This window comes from Petromyzon marinus, assembly GCF_048934315.1.
Source record: "Petromyzon marinus isolate PM22_M1 ecotype Great Lakes invasive population chromosome 70 unlocalized genomic scaffold, UKy_Petmar_22M1.pri1.0 chr70_unloc.1, whole genome shotgun sequence".
Classification (NCBI taxonomy): domain Eukaryota; kingdom Metazoa; phylum Chordata; class Hyperoartia; order Petromyzontiformes; family Petromyzontidae; genus Petromyzon; species Petromyzon marinus.
This window is the reverse complement of record NW_027422603.1, coordinates 1344000-1364375: the sequence shown is the minus strand read 5'-3', so window position 1 is coordinate 1364375 and position 20376 is coordinate 1344000. Positions and strand designations below refer to the sequence as shown.

Below are 20376 nucleotides of genomic sequence, written 5' to 3'. Positions count from 1 at the left end.
GCCTACACCCCCAACCCCGGTGTGGTGCCTCTCAGCCTTGCCCACACCACCATCTCCACGGAACTGAACTGCCTCACCCCGGTATCGGCAGGAGCCGGGATTGGGCGCAGGGTGACACCGCGGTGGTAGCCGCCGGTGCTGCCGCTGCTGCCGCTGCTGCCGCTGCTGCCGCTGCTGCTGCTGCAGTCCGGCTGCTGCTGCTGCAGCTGCTGCTGCTGCTGCTCACGGAGCACAAGGCCCCGTCTCCAGTCAGCTGCAATGATAGCGGACTGCCAGAGAGGCGGCACAGACACAGCCGCACCGCTCAACTCCCCACCCACAGACGCCAGCACCCACCCAGCCACCTGCACTCGCACCTACCCACCTACCCACCTGCACATCCACCCACATGTACACCCACCCGGAGACCCACCTACACACCCACCTGTTCACCTGTACACCCTCACCCCGCACACCCACCTACCGGCACACCCCACACCCACCCATTTACCTGCACCCCTGCACATACCTATCCACCCGCACAACCGCCTACCCACCGGCACACCCAAACCCATCCACCTACCCACCTGCATATCCACCTGCACACCCACACATCCACCTGCTACCCCATAGAGCCGCACACCCACACACCTACCACCTGCACATCCACCCACCCAAACACCCTCACGCCCACGCACCTACCCACCCACACACCCACCCAGCTACCTACCCACACACCCACCCACCTACCCACCCACACACCCACGCACCTACCCACCCACACACCCACGCACCTACCCACCCACACACCCACGCACCTACCCACCCACACACCCACGCACCTACCCACCCACACACCCACGCACCTACCCACCCACACACCCACCTACCCACCCACCCACACACCCACCCACACACCCACCTACCCACCCACACACCCACGCACCTACCCACCCACACAACCACCTACCCACCCACACACCCACCCACCTACCCACCCACCCACACACCCACCCACACACCCACCCACCCACCCACCTACCCACCCACACACCCACATACCCATCCAACAATAACCGCCATTTGGCACTAAGTGGTGGTGATGTCAACATGGGGCTTGTGCCAGGCTATGTGCACTTTAAGGCCACGTGAAGTGTCGAACGTCCACTGGCAGGAGGTCACGGGACAGACCCAGGTACCATGGGTTGACTGATTGAGCTGATTGACCGATACACCACCTGTGCCAACTGTGTTTTAGCCGCTCGCCACTCTGCTCGTTGTGAGCATCGCTCCTCTGCCCCCTATTGTTGCTGAAGGGCGTCATTCACGAATATCCTCCACAAAGGGTGGATTCCGCTGGCACCAGTTATTGGCAAGTCCACTCAGCTCCACGTCCTCCTGTACCACATCATTCCATCTCTTCTCTAGCCCATGCCACGCCCATTTAACTCCTTCTATCCAGCCAAACAAAATCTGTTTAGGCATGCAGTGGCTGGGCATGCGTACAACATGACCCAGCCAACGCAGCCTTGCCTGCTGGAGGAGCTCACCGATGGGACTGTGTCCAGATCTTTTGAGGATTTGAGAGCTCGTCACACAAGGATGGATCATAGGCAGGACAGCCTGAATATTTCTAACTGGAAAAGATGTTCCATTAGGGGGGCAATGCAGGTAGCTTCCACGCAGCGGCGTTATGCAGCCGATGAAGAGAAAACGCCGCTCGACTGATTTGGAGTGAGACCTCTACTGTCAAATCAGAGCTGGTCTTAAGCACACTGCCCAGAGAAAGAAACGTCTCCACTCTCTCCACAACTGCCCCATCACACCAATGGGGAGGTGAGGGGATGGAGTGTTTGATGACACGAAATACCCAGGCAGGTGCTTAGTTTAGAATGGGCTTATGGGTAAGGCACCACCTCTTAGTAGCATGCTCCAGGTTTAGCAGCAGCACCTCCAACTCCTCCTCAGAATAAGCAGCAATCACAAGATCATCGGCATACGTAACATTGTTGGCCAATCGGGAGCCCTCCCTAGACGGCACCCGGGCATCGATCAGCCTCCCATTGTATCTGTACCAGATGGAAATTCCTCCGGTTCAGCCATGAAAAACTTCTCGAACTACGCGGTTGCAAAAAAATAATGTAGGTGCCAGAGAACATCTCTGTCGTACCCCAAGGTGAACAGGGAAAGCCTCTGACTCCCGGCCATGTACAGTGAGGGAAAAAAGTATTTGATCCCCTGCTGATTTTGTACGTTTGCCCACTGACAAAGAAATGATCAGTCTATAATTTTAATGGTAGGTTTATTTGAACAGTGAGAGACAGAATAACAACAACAAAACCCGGGAAAACGCATGTCAATAATGTTGTAAATTGATTTGCATTTTAATGAGGGAAATAAGCATTTGACCCCCTCTCAATCAGAAAGATTTCTGGCTCCCAAGTGTCTTTTATACAGGTAATTAGCTGAGATTAGGAGCACACTCAAAGGGAGTGCTCCTAATCTCAGCTTGTTACCTGTATAAAAGACACCTGTCCACAGAAGCAATCAATCAATCAGATTCCAAACTCTCCACCATGGCCAAGACCAAAGAGCTCTCCAAGGATGTCAGGGACAAGATTGTAGATCTACGCAAGGCTGGAATGGGCTACAAGACCATTGCCAAGCAGCTTGGTGAGAAGGTGACAACAGTTGGTGCGATTATTCGCAAATGGAAGAAACACAAAAGAACTGTCAATCTCCCTCGACCTGGGGCTCCATGCAAGATCTCACCTCGTGGAGTTGCAATGATCATGAGAACGGTGAGGAATCAGCCCAGAACTACACGGGAGGATCTTGTCAATGATCTCAATGCAGCTGGGACCATAGTCACCAAGAAGACATTTGGTAACACACTACGCCGTGAAGGACTGAAATCCTGCAGCGCCCGCAAGGTCCCCCTGCTCAAGAAAGCACATATACATGCCCGTCTGAAGTTTGCCAATGAACATCTGAATGATTCAGAGGACAACTGGGTGAAAGTGTTGTGGTCAGATGAGACCAACATGGAGCTCTTTGGCATCAACTAAACTCGCCGTGTTTGGAGGTGGAGGAGGAATGCTGCCTATGAGCCCAAGAACACCATCCTCACCGTCAAACATGGAGGTGGAAACATTATGCTTTGGGGGTGTTTTTCTGATAAGGGGACAGGACAACTTCACCGCATCAAAGGGACGATGGATGGGGCCATGTACCGTCAAATATTGGGTGAGAACCCCCTTCCCTCAGCCAGGGCATTGAAAATGGGTCGTGGATGGGTATTCCAGCATGACAATGACCCAAAACACACAGCCAAAGCAACAAAGGAGTGGCTCAAGAAGAAGCACATTAAGGTCCTGGAGTGGCCTAGCCAGTCTCCAGACCTTAATCCCATAGAAAATCTGTGGAGGGAGCTGAAGGTTCGAGTTGCCAAACGTCAGCCTCGAAACCTTAATGACTTGGAGAAGATCTGCAAAGAGGAGTAGGACAAAATCCCTCCTGAGATGTGTGCAAACCTGGTGGCCAACTACAAGAAACGTCTGAACTCTGTGATTGCCAACACGGGTTTTGCCACCAAGTACTAAGTCATGTTTTGCAGAGGGGTCAAATACTTATTTCCCTCATTCAAATGCAAATCAATTTACAACATTTTTGACATGCATTTTTCCGGATATTTTTTGTTGTTATTCTGTCTCTCACTGTTCAAATAAACCTACCATTAAAAATCAGCAGGGGATCAAATACTTTTTCCCTCACTGTAGCTTTACCCGGGCCTGACCACCATCTTGAAGGTCCTTAATGATGGTGAGCAGAGAGTAAGGGACTCTGAAAGCACTTTGAACAACACAGAGCCCAGGCCTAGTGATGGAATCATAGGCCTTGACCAGGGCCAATATAGCAGAAATATTGGTCCTGTTGGAATTCCTTACACCTCTGCTGTAGCAGACGGACAAAAAAAATATGGCATCTGTGCAGGACCGCCCTAGCCTGAAACCACATTTTAATCACCACTAAACAGAGTTTTAAATTAAATTCAAGGTGGAAGAGTTACCAGCCCCTCCCACCCATTAATTGCCCCCATTGGCTGCTGTGGTGTCTACACACACCATGAGGGGAACAGCCACTTGAAATTGGTTTTACCCCCTAAGGCATTGCTCACCACAGGGTTACTGTCCGGCACCACGGAGGAAGCAGGAGGTTGATTTGCCGGACTACCCATCCACCCACCTACCCACCCACCTACCCATCCACCCACACACTGGCACACGTGTCCAACCGCCTATCCACCCGCACACCGACACACCTGCCCAACCAGCTACCCACTCACACACACGTCTAACCACCTCCCCACCCACCTACACACCCAACCACCTACCCATCCACCCACACACTGGCACACGTGTCCAACTACCTACCCACCCACCTACCCATCCACCCACACACTGGCACACGTGTCCAACCAGCTACCCACTCACACACACGTCTAACCACCTCCCCACCCACCTACACACCCACCCACCTGCACAACAACAACCGCCATTCGCCACTAAGTGGCGGTGACGTCACCACGACGCTTATGCCAGGCTATGTGCACCCTGAGGCCACGTGAAGTGTCGAACGCCCGCTGGCAAGAGGTCACGGGGCAGACCCAGGTGCCACGGGTCGACTGACTGAGATGACTGGCTGGTGCACCACCTGTGCCCCCTACTGTGCCAACCTGCTGTGCTTTAGCCACCCGGCGCTCCGCTCGTTGTTGTGAGCGTCACTCCTCCGCCCTTCGTTGTTGTTGGAGGGCGACTGCCTCCAACTGCCCAATAGCGTCCTTCACGAGCCTCCTCCACAGAGGCCGATCTTGACACCGCTGGTACCTGTCATCGGCAAGTCCACTCAGCTCCACGTCCTCCTGTACCACATCACTCCATCTCTTCTCTAGCCCGTGCCGCGCCCGTTTAGCCCCCTCGATCCGGCCGAACAAAAGCTGTTTCGGCATGCGGTGGCTGGGCATGCGGGCTACATGACCCAGCCAACACAGCCTTGCCTGCCGGAAGAGCTCACCGATGGGACCTTGCCCAGATCTTTAAAGAATTTGTGAGCTCCTCACACAATCCAGCCTGGTTAAACCCAGAATGGATCGTAGACAGGCTAGCCTAAATGTTTCTAACCGGCGAAGATGTTCCATTAGGGGGGTCCACGTTTCGCAAGCGTAGAGAAGGGAGGGAATGACCGTGGCCGAGAAGACCTGAAGCTTAGTGCGGAGCGACAGACCAGGTAGCTTCCACACAGCGTTACGCAACCGATGAAAAGATATTGCCGCTCGACTGATTCGGAGTGAGACCTCTGCTGTTAAACTGGAGCCGGTCATAAGCACACTGCCCAGGTATGGGAAACTCTCCACTCTCTCCACAACTGCCCCATCACCGATTGGGAGTTGTGGGGGTGGAGTGTCCGATGGTACAAAATACCCAGGGAGGTGCTTAGTTTTCGTGGGGCTGATGGTAAGGCCCCATCTCTTAGTGGCACACTCCAGTCCCAGCAGCAGCGTCTCCAACTCCTCCTCTGAATGAGCAGCTATTACCAAATCATTGGCATACATAACGTGGTTGAGCAATAGGGAGCCATCCCTTGACCGCACCCGGGCATCGATCAGCCTCCCATTATATCTGTACCATATGGAGATTCCCCCGGTACAGCTATTGAAGGCTTCACGAACTACGTGGTCAAAATAGATGTTAAATAATGTGGGAGCCAGAGGACATCCCTGTCGCACCCCAAGGTGTACAGGGAATGGCTCTGACTCCCGGCCACGTAGTTTTACCCGGGCCCGCTCACCATCATGAAGGTCCTTAATGATTGTGAGCAGAGGGTCAGCGACTCCAAAAGCACGAAGAACAACCCAGAGCCCAGGCCTACTGATGGTATCATAGGCCTTGATCAGGTCAATCAAGCAGAGATGTAGGTCTTGTTGGAATTCCCTACACCTCTGCTGTAGCAGACGGACAGAAAATATGGCATCTGTGCAGGACCGCCCTTTCCTGAAACCGCATTGGGGCTCCGCAAGCCTCTCCTGAGCGTGCCTGGCAAGGCGATGTTGAATAATCCTTGCCAGGACCTTTCCCGGCACACTGAGGTGTGAGATGCCCCTGTAGTTGTTACAGTCTGTGCGGTCCCCCTTCTTAAAGAGGGGGACCACCAAGGCATCCTTCCAATCCTGCGGAACCCGTCCAGTAGTCCAGACTGTTGTTATGATGTCATATAGGGCAGTCTGTGCACAAACGTCACCCTCCCTCAGCATTTCGCTTGGGAGATCGTCTCTACCCGGTGGCTTTCCTGGTCTCAGACTCCGGATCGCCTTCAGTACTTCCTCAACAGATGGCACCTCAGCCAGCCACTCACAGGGGGTGACTTCTTCCAATATTTGAGGCACCGCAGCCTCAGCAGGGTCATCCTCACTTTGTGCCACGATGTTTTCCTGACTTGGGGATTTCCCCTCCCCCAGGACCTCACAGAAATGCTCAGCAAATCTGCAAACCTGTTCCTGGGGGTCGGAGATTGGATCACCGTTTTTTTCCCCTAATAGGTGTGGCGCTGCAGGTTACTTTATTGATGGAGGTAAATAGAGATTTGTGATCACGGGCCACTGAGGCAGACTCCATCTCCTCAGCAACCCGCGACCACCACCCATCCTTGCAGCGCCTCACGGCTCTCCGAACCTCCGAGCGAAGGCTGTGGTAAGCCTCCTCATTCTCTGACGTGGGATTCTGTAGCCGATGACAGTGGGCCTGTCGCTTTTTCTCAACCATCCTGAACACCACCTCTGTCAGCCAGGGTCTCTGGAGAGGTCTGGACCGCATACCCAAAGCAGCCATTGCAGCTGCATGAGTCACAGTCCTAAACCTCGCCCATTTACCCTCGACATCAGGAGGAGTGGGGGACGATGCCAACCCCAGCCGCAAGCGATGATGAAATTCTCGCTTGCAACTTTCATCAGATAACTGAGACCAGGCCACTTTAGGTTGGAATGGGGTCCTGGGTGTACACCCACCACCGGAGTGGAAGAATGGCAGGCGCATCTTACAGATGACTAGTCGATGGTCAGAGGGCAGATCAGTTCCACGGTAGGTCCTGGTGTCAAGGACATGGGCTCGCATCTGCTGGTCCGTCACTATGTAGTCCAGCAGATGTTCTTGCTTGGACCCGGCATGCATCCATGATGTTGTGTGGATGCGCCGATACCGGAACAGCGTGTTGGTAATTACAAGCCCATGGGCTGCACAAAAATCTAGCAGCCTCCTACCATTGTTATTGAGCTGATCTGGCCCATGCCTTCCAATCACTCCAGACCAGGTGCCAGCATCATGACCAACTCCGGCATTGAAGTCACCCAACAAGATGACTCTATCCCGAGGGGCCACTTTCACCAGCACCTGTGACAGGAGGTCATAGAAGGCATCTGACTCATCGGTTTTGCCTGCATCCCTCCACGGATGTTCGTCTTCGGTAGGGGCATAAGTAACCACGACCACCACTCCTCGCCTCCGGTTGATGGGAAGGCGAGCCCAAAGTAGCCTGGGGCTTACAGCTTCCCACACCTCACTGCCACGCTCCCACGCCCCCTTCATTCTTTTGTTCAAAAGAAGAGCCACACCCTGTTGTTTGGCAGTCTGCTGCCCCGAGTAGAGGACTGTCCACCCCTCATGGTGGCAGGAGCCAGAACCGGTCCACCGGACCTCCTGAATGCCACAGAGATCCAGGCGGTACCGGTCCAGCTCCCGACAGGAGTCGCAGCCTCTCCTCCGCAGTGAGCGTTCGAACATTCCACGTGGCCATCCGTAGCGGCTTTTCGTTGTTTCTGGAAGAGCCCCGAGGGTAGAGATTCAATCTCCTGGCTCCGCCAATTGGGGTTTAGCAAGGAGACGTCATAGACGCCTGTCCCCCCGGGGCCTCCGGCACAAGCTTATTAGTTAAATTTTGTATTCGTAGTTTAGTGGTAATTAATTAAAGGTGGAGGGGTTACCAGCCCCTCGCACCCGTCCAGAGCCCCCGTTTAGCCACTGTGGTGGACAGAGACGCCATGAGGGGAGGAGCCAATCGGAATTGGACCTCCCCCCACAGCACTGTCCACGACAGAGTTGCCCGTCCAGCACCACGAGGAGGTACCACGACCACCACTCCTCGCCTGCACACCCACCTGCACACCCTCCTGAACACCTATCCAACCACCTAGCCACCTGCACACTCGTCCAATCACCTACCCACCCATCCACACATCCGTTCAACCACCTACCCACCCCTCTAACCACCTATCCACCCATCCGCACACCCATCAAACCACCCACACCCCCCTAACCCACCTACCTGCACACCCAGACCCCCGCCCAATGCCCGTTCCACAGTGACACAACTGCTTACCCACACACCGGCCCACTCATCCACCCACCCTCAATTCCCTGGCTATCACCCACTACCCAGTAATACAACTGCCTTAGCAAAGTCTACACCGTCACTCACTCCATAAACTCACTTCATCATCACTCATACAATTGTATCATCAATTACACCCAATTACACTCACACCATAATGCTCACGCACCATTATCATACCATCAAGATACAATGACACCATCACCATCTCTATAACTCGCGCAATTCACCACAACACTCGCACCATAACACTACCACCACCGCACACCGATTACGCAAGCCAGCGGGAGTGCATTCACCGCTTGTTGCAGAGCTACGTGGCTCACAAGTAACTTGTTGATGGAGTTAAAAAGTGATTTATGATCACGGGCTACTTTGCTTGCCCCGTGATGTTATCGAGGAGCTGAGGGGTTTCACCCTTCCCCAAGACCTCACAGAAATGCTCAGCAAACCTGCAGACTTGTTCCTGGTTTGGGAGTGGGGGGTTGGAGATCGCCGATCTCTCCCTTAAGGGAGGTGACAGACGCAAAACCGCAAGATGGTTTCCTCGGTGGGGGATGAGCGAGGGGTGGGTGGAGTGTGTTGAGCGGTGGTGAGCGGTGGTGAGCGGTGAGTGGCGTGTGGTCAACGGTGAGCGGCGAGCGTGGCTCACCTGCAGGGCTCGCTGCTCGCGTCCCAGCGAGCGGTGAGCGTGAGTGGCGAGCGGTGAGCGTGAGTGGTGAGCGGTGAGCGGTGAGCGTGAGTGACGAGTGGTGAGTGGTGAGTGGGGAGTGGCGAGCGGTGAGTGGCGAGTGGTGAGCGTGAGTGGTGAGCGGTGAGTGGTGAGCGTGAGTGACAGTGAGCACCGGTGAGCGTGAGTGACGAGCGGTGAGTGACGAGCGGTGAGTGGTGAGTGGCGAGCGGCGAGCGTGGCTCACCTGCAGGGCTCGCTGCTCGCGTCCCAGCGAGCGAGCGTCACCGTGCAGCTCGGCGCCGCTGCCACTCTTGAAGCGGTCGCCCACGAAGCCAGCGGAGCTGGCGATGCGCCTGGTCAGCTGGGAGCCGCCCCCGCCCTTGGCTCGCACCCCTCCCCCTTCCCCCACGGGGTCCCCGTGACCCCCGCGGTCCCCGTGACCCCCGCGGTCCCCGTGACCCCCGCGGTCCCCGTGACCCCCGCGGTCCCCGTGACCCCGCGGTCCCCCCAACCGGCCAGGATCCCGCCAGGGGAGACCTCCCCCCTCGGCGTCTGCTCGCCGCCCCTCGCTCGGCGCGGGGGGAAGGGGACGGAGAGGCGGGGCCACCGGCGGCGGCGGCGGTGGAACCAGCCGGGGGGCTCGCTGTAGGAAGCCATGGGGGGCTGGAAAATAGGGGGGGGCCCCCTGCCCCCCTTGCCTAGGACCCCTCCCCTCGCCATCCACCACCGCCCCCCTCTCCTCCTCCTCCTCAACAACAACAACCCTGGCCACCTCCGTTACTCCCCGCGGCTCCTCCTGCTGCTGCTGCCGCTGCTGCTGCTGCTCCTGTTGCTGCTGCTGCCGCTGCTGCCACTGCTGCCGCTGCTGCTGCTGCTGCTCCTCCTGCTGCTGCTGCCGCTGCTGCTCCTCCTCCTGCTGCTGCTGCTGCTCCTCCTGCTGCTGCTGCTGCTGTCGCTGCTGCTGCTGCTCCTGTTGCTGCTGCCGCTGCTGCTCCTCCTCCTGCTGCTGCTGCTGCTGCTGCCGCTGCTGCTGCTGCTCCTGTTGCTGCTGCTGCTCCTGTTGCTGCTGCCGCTCCTGTTGCTGCTGCTGCTGCTGCTGCTCCTGCCGCTGCTGCTGCTCCTGCCGCTGCTGCTGCTGCTGCTGCTGCTGCTGCGAGGTGGTGGTAGTGATGGTGGAGGAGGAGGAGGAGGAGGATCTTGATCTGGAGGTGTCCAGCAGGAGGGCAGCGGCTGGGGGCAGCAGCGAGGGCACCGGCGGCGTAGTCGTGAGGTCGTAGGGCAGGTAGCAGAAGTGGCGGCGGGCTGGGACCAGCGAGGGAGGGGCGGCGGGAGGGGCGGCGGCGGGCAGCGCCAAGGCCACACCTTCCAGTGCGGGCAGAATTGCGGGGGCGAGCACGCGAGGGGGCATGGCCATGGCCGCCGCCGCCGCCGCCGGGAAGGGCAGGCCGAAGCCGTCCGCTCGCAGCGGGCAGCAGCCACCGCCGCTGCCGCCCTCGGCCAGAGCTGCCCCCAGAGCTGCCGCCCCGCCCGCCCGCTGGGGGGTGGGGGTGGGCAGCAAGAGGCCGTTGCTGTGGCAGCTGCTGATGCTGCCGTGGAACTCCAGGAACTCCTGAGGGAGGGAGGGGTGGGGTGGGTGGGTGATTGTGTGGGTGAGTGGGTGGGTGGGTGGCTGAGTGGGTGGGTGGCTGAGTGGGTGAGTGGGTGGGTGAGTGGGTGGGTGGGTGAGTGGGTGGGTGGCTGAGTGGGTGGGTGGGTGACTGAGTGAGTGGGTGAGTGGGTGGGGTGGGTGGGTGACTGAGTGGGTGAGTGGGTGAGTGGGTGGGTGAGTGGGTGGGTGACTGAGTGAGTGAGTGGGTGGGTGACTGAGTGGGTGGCTGAATGGGTGAGTGGGTGGGTGAGTGGGTGGGTGGGTGAGTGGGTGGGTGGCTGAGTGGGTGAGTGGGTGGGTGGCTGAGTGGGTGGGTGAGTGGGTGGGTGGGTGAGTGGGTGGGTGAGTGGGTGGGTGACTGAGTGGGTGAGTGGGTGAGTGAGTGGGTGGGTGGGTGAGTGGGTGGGTGGCTGAGTGGGTGGGTGGCTGAGTGGGTGGGTGGCTGAGTGGGTGAGTGGGTGGGTGAGTGGGTGGGTGGGTGGGTGAGTGTGTGGGTGGCTGAGTGGGTGAGTGGGTGGATGGCTGAGTGGGTGAGTGGGTGGGTGACTGAGTGGGTGAGTGGGTGGGTGAGTGGGTGGGTGGCTGAGTGGGTGGGTGGCTGAGTGGGTGGGTGACTGAGTGGGTGAGTGGGTGGGTGAGTGGGTGAGTGGGTGGGTGAGTGGGTGGGTGGCTGAGTGGGTGGCTGAGTGGGTGGGTGGCTGAGTGGGTGGGTGGGTGACTGAGTGGGTGGGTGAGTGGGTGGCTGAGTGGGTGGGTGAGTGGGTGGATGAGTGGGTGGGTGGCTGAGTGGGTGGCTGAGTGGGTGGGTGGCTGAGTGGGTGGGTGGCTGAGTGGGTGAGTGGGTGGGTGAGTGGGTGGATGAGTGGGTGGGTGGCTGAGTGGGTGGCTGAGTGGGTGGGTGGCTGAGTGGGTGGGTGACTGAGTGGGTGAGTGGGTGGGTGAGTGGGTGAGTGGGTGGGTGAGTGGGTGGGTGGCTGAGTGGGTGGCTGAGTGGGTGGGTGACTGAGTGGGCGACTGGGTGGGTGGCTGAGTGGGTGGCTGAGTGGGTGGGTGAGTGGGTGGGTGACTGAGTGGGTGAGTGAGTAGGTGGCTGGGTGGGTGACTGAGTGGGTGGCTGAGTGGGTGGGTGAGTGGGTGGGTGACTGAGTGGGTGAGTGGGTGGGTGACTGAGTGGGTGGGTGAGTGGGTGGGTGGATGGCTGAGTGGGTGGCTGAGTGGGTGGGTGAGTGGGTGGGTGAGTGGGTGGGTGACTGAGTGGGTGAGTGGGTGGGTGACTGAGTGGGTGGGTGGGTGAGTGGGTGAGTGGGTGGCTGAGTGGGTGGCAGAGTGGGTGGGTGAACTGACACACATCTGGCAGGATGGTGACGTAACAGACGAATCCAGGACTCAGTCATGAACCAGTAAACGAGAGAGAGAGGGGGAGGAGTGTTGCTCCACTGGGGGGCTGGAGGGAGGCGCTGTCTCCCCCCCATCGATGCAGGCGTGCGTTTTGGCGTGTGCTTGTGTGTGTGTGTGCTTGTGTGTGTGTGTGCTTGTGTGTGTGTGTTTGTGCTTCCGTGTGTGTGTGTGCGCACGTGTGTGTGTGTGCTTGTGTGTGTGTGTGCTTGTGTGTGTGTGCTCGTGTGTGCTTGTGTGTGTGCTTGTGTGTGTGTGTGCGCGCGTGTGTGTGCTTGTGTGTGTGTGTGCTTGTGTGTGTGTGTGCTCGTGTGTGTGCTTGTGTGTATGTGTGTGTGTGTGCACGCGTGTGTGTACGTGTGCTTGTGTGTGTGCTTGTGTGTGTGTGTGTGCTTGTGTTAGTGTGCTCGTGTGTGTGCTTGTGTGTATGTGTGTGTGCACGCGTGTGTGTGTGTGTGCTTGTGTGTGTGTGCTTGTGTGTATGTGTGTGTGCACGCGCGTGTGTGTGTGTGTGCTTGTGTGTGTGTGCTCATGTGTGTGCTTGTGTGTGTGTGTGTGCTTGTGTTAGTGTGCTCGTGTGTGTGCTTGTGTGTATGTGTGTGTGTGTGCACGCGTGTGTGTGCGTGTGCTTGTGTGTGTGCTTGTGTGTATGCTTGTGTGTGTGCTTGTGTGTGTGCTTGTGTGTGTACTTGTGTGTATGCTTGTGTGTGTGTGCTTGTGTGTGTGTGTGCTTGTGTGTGTGCTTGTGTGTGTGCTTGTGTGTGTGCTTTGTGTGTGTGTGTGCTTGTGTGTGTGTGCGCGCGCGCGTGTGTGCTTGTGTGTGTGCGTGTGTGTGTGTGCGTGTGCTTGTGTGCGTGTGTGTGTGCTTGTGTGTGCGCGTGTGTGTGCGCGTGTGTGTGCGCGTGTGTGTTTGTATGCGTGCGTGTGTGTGCGCGTGTGGAGAGCGTGCATGTGTGTGCGCGTGTGTGTGTGCGTGTGTGTGCGCGTGCGTGTGTGCGCGCGTGTGTGTGTGCTTGTGTGTGTGCGCGTGCGTGTTTGTATGCGTGCGTGTGTGCTTGTGTGTGTGGAGAGCGTGCACTCACAGCGTAGTGGGGGTAGCGTCGTGCTGGAGTTTTGTCCGTGGGGGGCTGTGAGACCCCCTCTGACACGTCCATCACATCCGACCTGCAGCACCCACCAAACACAACAACACACAGAGTGACACAAGGGGTGACAGAGACATAGGTCACCCACCCCCTGTGTAGCCACACACATGCTGTTGGGGCAAGTGCTGTTGGGGCAAGTGCTGTTGGCGAGTAACACGGTGCACACGCATGTACACACGAACACACACCAAGCCCCACATGTACACACACCGCAAGTACACTCACATGTACACACGTACACACACCACACGTACACACACCATACGTACAAACACTATGCGTACACACATACACACCGCACATATACACACTACACATAATATGTACACACACTACAACAACAACAACCGCCATTCGCCACTAAGTGGCGGTGACGTCACCACGACGCTTGTGCCAGGCCATGTGCACCTTGAGGCCACGTGAAGTGTCGAACGCCCGCTGGCAGGAGGTCATGGGGCAGATCCAGGTGCCACGGGTCGACTGACTGAGATGACTGAGATGACTGGCTGATGCACCACCTGTGCCCCCTACTGTGCCAACCTGCTGTGCTTTAGCCACCCGGCTTTCCGCTCGTTGTTGTGAGCGTCGTTCCTCCGCCCTCCGTTGTTGTTGGAGGGCGACTGCCTCCAACTGCCCAGCAGCGTCCTTCACGAGCCTCCTCCACAGAGGCCGATCTTGACACCGCTGGTAGCAGTCATCGGAAAGTCCACTCAGCTCCACGTCGTCCTGTACCACATCACTCCATCTCTTCTCTAGCCCGTGCCGCGCCCGTTTAGCCCCTCGATCCGGCCGAACAAAAGCTGTTTCAGCATGCGGTGGCTGGGCATGCGGGCTACATGACCCAGCCAACGCAGCCTTGCCCGCCGGAGGAGCTCACCAATGGGACCTTGCCCAGTCGAGCGGCAATATCTTTTCATCGGTTGCGTAACGCTGTGTGGAAGCTACCTGGTCTGTCGCTCCGCACTAAGCTTCAGGTCTTCTCGGCCACGGTCATTCCCTCCCTTCTCTACGCTTGCGAAACGTGGACCCCCCTAATGGAACATCTTCGCCTTGTTAGAAACATTTAGGCTGGCCTGCCTACGATCCATCCTGGGTTTAACCAGACTGGATTGTGTGAGGAGCTCACAAATCCTTGAAAGATCTGGGCAATGTCCCATTGGTGTATGCACACACACAGAGTCACAGACACACCCACACACCTGTGCACGCTGGGCCACATCGAGTCATGATGATGCTGCTGCTGCTGCTGCAAATCGAGGTGATGAGACAGATCCCTGTGCGTTACATGAGCCTGCACACAGACACACGGACACAGACAAAAAGACAAAGATCCCCCGTGTAGCCTTAACAGACTTTTGGGGTAAGTGCTGTTAGCGAGCACCTATGAAGGCCGGCAAGGCACACGAGGGAGTGGGTGACCAGTAACGCGCCCGACCGCCTTTGTCTCCCCAGCTGCGATGTTTACACACCGCACCAGGCTGAGTTGATCAGGGAGAGGCTCAGGTACCAGTTCAGATAATCGTCACCGGTGTTGGCCGTGAGCGGGAATCGATTTGGGGCCACCGGGTTCGTAGCGCAGCGTAGCGCTAACCGCTACACTACCGCTCACAGATTCACGCAGACACACACACAGACACAGACACAGGTCCCCCATATAGCCTTCAACAGACTTCTAGGCCAAGTGCCCCGTCATAGATCATGGCTGTCGCCTGATGAGGCTCGTTGAGGTGGGTTTTACTCTACCAACACAACAACGGGTGTCGCGCTGAACTAGTTAACGCAATTGGCGCATGTTTAGTTTACATGACTAAACTTTCACTGATTGGCTGTGTCGGGTGGTAGTGGTGGTGGTGGTTGCGGGTTGAACGACACATTTATATTTTACGTCTTCTTCTTCTTCTTTGTGTTTCCTGTCCCACCTATAAAGTCTTTTCCCAATATTCTTCAGAGGCCACCACTTCTAGTCTCGGCGTTGCCAAATCCTGAGCAGTGCATTGTGGTGCTGCAGGGCATCTCGGGAGATGAGTCACGTGGTTGTGTCTCTCCTGACAAGCACATTGTCCGGTTGCGCAGAAGCCCCATGGTTTCGCGAGAGTTGCATCTGCCCAAACTCACTCTCAGTCCGTTTAGACTCCGCCATGCGAGCCATTTGGAATTGGAGCCAGATGCAGGCTCCTCACTGGGGATGATTCCTCGCCGGCTTCATTGAGCAGAGTTGCCACTTGATTTCTCCCGTTCTTTCTGCCAGAGGGAAGTTCTAGCGCATTCCGACGATGTGGTCAGTGGAGTACAATAAGTTGTTTCTCGATGATAGAGGATGACGGGTGTGCTGGCTGATGGCTATGTAGCGGATGACGGACGTCCCACTCTGACTTGCCGGTCGTGGTGGTCACCTGCTACCTTTCTCCTGATGTTAGGGGGCGCTATGCCAGATAGTGAAATGTAGGCAGGGAACGTGTGATTTAGGGCAGTGTCAACATCTTTACTGTGGGTTGAGCATCCCCAGGTAGAGCACGCATCTTCCGCCACAGAGAGACAAAGTGCAAAGGAAGTGGCGAGTCGAGTGGATGGATGCGCTCCCTTCTTAGAATTTGCGAGCTTTCGTTGAATGCTGTTTCGCGTGTTGATCTTGGCTTTCATATTTAATGTGTGCCTTTTGTAGCTGAGTATACGAGCCAGTGTTGCCCGAAGTGCACTGCGTGACTGGTGTTCGAGGCTCTGATCTCCCCAGGTGACAGTTAGGTGTCCCTCTGCATCCCAGGTTATCAGGTGGAAGGCACGGATTTGGGTTCTAATCGGGTTGGGTTTGAGATTATTATTTAGGGAGTATCTTGACATCTTGTCCAGTGTCTTCCCCAGGATCTTCTCTGTGTTCTCGAAATTCCTCTGTTGTGTGGTGATACAGAGGTCATCAGCTTAGATGAACCACTGACAATCAGCAGGAAGTGGCTGATCGTTGGTACAGATATTGAATAAAGGTGGGGCGAGCACACTGCCTCGTGGCAAGACATTTCTACTTTTCTGCCCGTTTAGTTCCACGTAGAAGCGTCTGTTCTCTAGGAGTCTACGAACAGCCCTGGCTAAAGTCGAGGTCGCCAGTCATGAGGTGTAGTTTGCGGATCAAGATGCGGTGTTGAACTGTGTCACATGCAGCAGATAAGATCAACAAACGCTGCGCTGGTGATCATCTCTTGTTGGTAGCCATCTTCTTAAAGGAAAAGTGAATGTTCGCGAAGAGCATGTACAGGTGACCGCCGACTTACGACCCCCCCGTTTTTATGACCATTCTTATAGTCAGTCGGACCCCCAAAGCAATGACTAAAACTCGCATCCACAACCGCCAAATGACTGCTTCCGACGCATGACATGCGCAGACTCGTCAGCAGATGTCACCGCTTTGCCCCTCTGCCGTGTGTGTAAGCAGGGTGGAACAGCTTGACAAGTCTACAGCCGCGCCGAGCACTTTTTCTGTAAAATTTCCTTCAAAGTCTGAAAATCTTTCGCCTTTCGCTACGTCTGGGAAGAGAAAATGTGATGCACATGCAGAAAAGCACTAGAGGAATGACTTCATAAATGTTTGTAAAAGTTATGTTAAGGTACAATAAATGTTTTGTTTTGGTTATTTTCGTGGTCAATTTTGGGCATGTTATGGTACGTAATGGGTTTTCACGCACGGAACCCCAATTTATAACATTGCACCTATGGGTTTTAAGGGTTGGACTTACGACGGCTCTACTTGCGACTGTAGGTGTGGTGGTCGCCTGTATGTTGAACTTTTTTCGCACCATACGTAGCCAACCGTGCGAATCTGTGGATCTCTGTGGGTGTCTCTGTGGGTGTCTCTGTGGGCCTCGGTGTCTGCGCCGTGCGTAGCCAACCGTGCTAATCTGTGGGTCTCTGTGGGTGTCTCTGTGGGTGTCTCTGTGGGTCTCGGTGTCTGCGCCGTGCGTAGCCAACCGTGCTAATCGGAGGCGCGGGGGAAAGGACAAAGAAATAAACACAACAAGCAGTCCTAAAGAAATTCCTTCGTCAATGTAGATGACTTCAAAGTGTATCATAGCTCCCAGCAGCTTTCTAATATCAGGAGGGAAAAGCATTCCAGAGGACCGCAGAAGCAGCGCTTCTGAATGCGCATCGCGATGATGCGCATTCAGAAGTCCCTTTATTGGATGGCCCGGCCAAAAGCCGCTGTACAGCGCACGAGGGGGTGGGGGGGGGGAGGTGATCATCGCCACGCCCGGCCGCCTTTGTCTTCCCCAACGCTGATTGCTCACAGACATTCGCCGCCACCACCGTTGGTTGTGAGCGGGAATCGAACTCGGCCCGCCGGGGTTCGGGGTGCCAGGCAGCGCTAACCGTGAACCGCTACACTACACTAATCTCACACACAGCCACACACAGCTACACACAGCCACACACAGACACACACAGCCACACACAGCCACACAAAGCCACACAAAGCCACACACAGCCACACACAGCCACAAACAGCCACACACAACCACACAGCCACACAGCCACACACAGCCACACACAGCCACGCAGCCACACACAGCCACACACAGCCACACACAGACACACACAGACACACCCAGACACACACAGCCACACACAGCCACACAGCCATACACAACCACACACAGCCACACAAAGCCACACACAGCCACACACAGCTACACACAGCCACACACAGCTACACACAGCCACACAACCACACAAACACACACAGCCACACACAGCCACACAGCCACACACAGCCACACAGCCACACACAGCCACACAGCTACACACAGCCACACACAGCCACACACAGCCACACCTATCCACACTCACCCACACTCACACCCACCTTTCCACACTCACCCACACTCTCCCACACTCATCCACACTCTCCCACACTCACCCACACTCTCCCACACTCACCCACACTCTCCCACACTCTCCCACACTCACACCCAACTACCCACACTCACCCACACTCACACCCACCTATCCACACTCACCCACACTCACACCCACCTATCCACACTCACCCACACTCACACCCACCTAACCACACTCACCCACACTCACACCCACCTACAAACAAAGATCCCCCATATAGCCTCAACAGACTGTAGGGGCAAGTGCTGTTAGCGAGCACCTATGAAGGCCGAAACGGTCCACGAGGGGGTGGGTGGCCAGCACCACGCCCGACCGCCTTTGTCTCCCTAGTGGCGATATTTACACACCGCACCAGGTACTCATTTGAGGCTGAGTCGACCTAGGGGAGGCCTGGGACCGGTTCAGATAATCGTCACTGGTGTTGGCCGTGAGCGGGAATCGAACCCGGGTCGCCAGGTTCATAGCGCAGCGCGTTAACCGCTACACTACCGCTCCCCACTCACCCACACTCTCCCACACCCACCCACACTCACACCCACCTACCCACACTCACCCACACTCTGCCACACTCACCCACACTCACACCCACCTACCCACACTCACTCACCCAGACTCACACCCACCTAGCCACACTCACCCACCTACCCACACTCTCCCACACTCACCCACCTACCCACACTCACACCCACCTACCCACACTCACACCCACCTACCCACTCGCTCCCCCACACTCACCCACACTCACACCCACTCACACCCACACTCACACCCACCTACCCACACTCACACCCACCTACCCACTCGCTCCCCCACACTCACCCACACTCACACCCACCTACCCACACTCACACCCACCTACCCACACCCGCACCCACCTACCCACACTCACACCCACCTACCCACACTCACCCACACTCACACCCACACTCACCCACACTCACACCCACCTACCCACACTCACACCCACCTACCCACACCGACACCCACCTACCCACACCCACCTACTCACACCCACCTACCCAGACTCACACCCACCTACCCACCCCCACACCCACCTACCCACACTCACACCCACATACCCACACTCACACCCACCTACCCACACGCTCTCCCACACTCACCCACACTCACACCCACCTACCCACACCCACCTACCCACACTCACACCCACACCCACCTACCCACACCCACCTACCCACACCCACCTACCCACACTCACACCCACACCCACCTACCCACACTCACACCCACCTACCCACACTCACCCCCACCTACCCACACTCACCCAGACTCACACCCACCAACCCAGACTCACACCCACCAACTCACACTCGCACCCACCTACCCACACTCACACCCACACCCACCTACCCACACTCTCCCACACTCACCCACACTCACACCCACACTCACACCCACCAACCCAGACTCACACCCACCTACCCACACTCACACCCACCTACCCACACTCACCCACACTCACCCAGACTCACACCCACCTACCCACACTCTCCCACACTCACCCACCTACCCACACTCACACCCACCTACCCACACTCACACCCACCTACCCACACTCACACCCACCTACCCACTCGCTCCCCCACACTCACCCACACTCACACCCACCTACCCACACCCAGACCCACCTATCCACACTCACCCACACTCACACCGACCTACCCACACTCACCCACACTCACACCCACCTACCCACACCCACGCCCACCTACCCACACTTACACCCACCTACCCACACTCACACCAACCTACCCACACCCACCTACCCACACTCACACCCACCTACCCACACTCACACCCACCTACCCACACCCACACCCACCTACCCACACCCACCTACCCACCTACCCACACCCACCTACCCACACCCACCTACCCACACTAACACCCACCTACCCACCTACCCACACCCACCTACCCACACCCACCTACCCACCTACCCACACCCACCTACCCACACCCACCTACCCACACCCACCTACCCACACTCACACCCACCTACCCACACCCACACCCACCTACCCACACTCACACCCACCTACCCACACCCACCTACCCACACCCACACCCACCTACCCACACTCACACCCACCTACCCACACCTACCTACTCACCCACCTACCCACACTCACACCCACACCCACCTACCCACCTACCCAAACTCTCTCCCACACTCACCCCGACACTCTGGG

The 20376-nt window shown here is 56.9% G+C and overlaps 1 protein-coding gene across 1 annotated transcript in view; it reads right to left on the bottom strand.

Annotated features, from left to right (window-relative positions):
- The window catches only part of LOC116937733 (uncharacterized), a 123556-nt gene that overhangs the window by 49597 nt on the left and 53583 nt on the right, over positions 1-20376 (bottom strand). Inside the window, exons 3-6 of the mRNA XM_076058294.1 lie at positions 14479-14570; positions 13217-13298; positions 9336-10700; positions 78-269 (exon numbers count right to left, since the gene is read on the bottom strand). Of these exons, the coding sequence (XP_075914409.1) occupies positions 78-269; positions 9336-10700; positions 13217-13298; positions 14479-14570 (1731 nt within the window). The remainder of the gene's footprint in view (positions 1-77; positions 270-9335; positions 10701-13216; positions 13299-14478; positions 14571-20376) is intronic.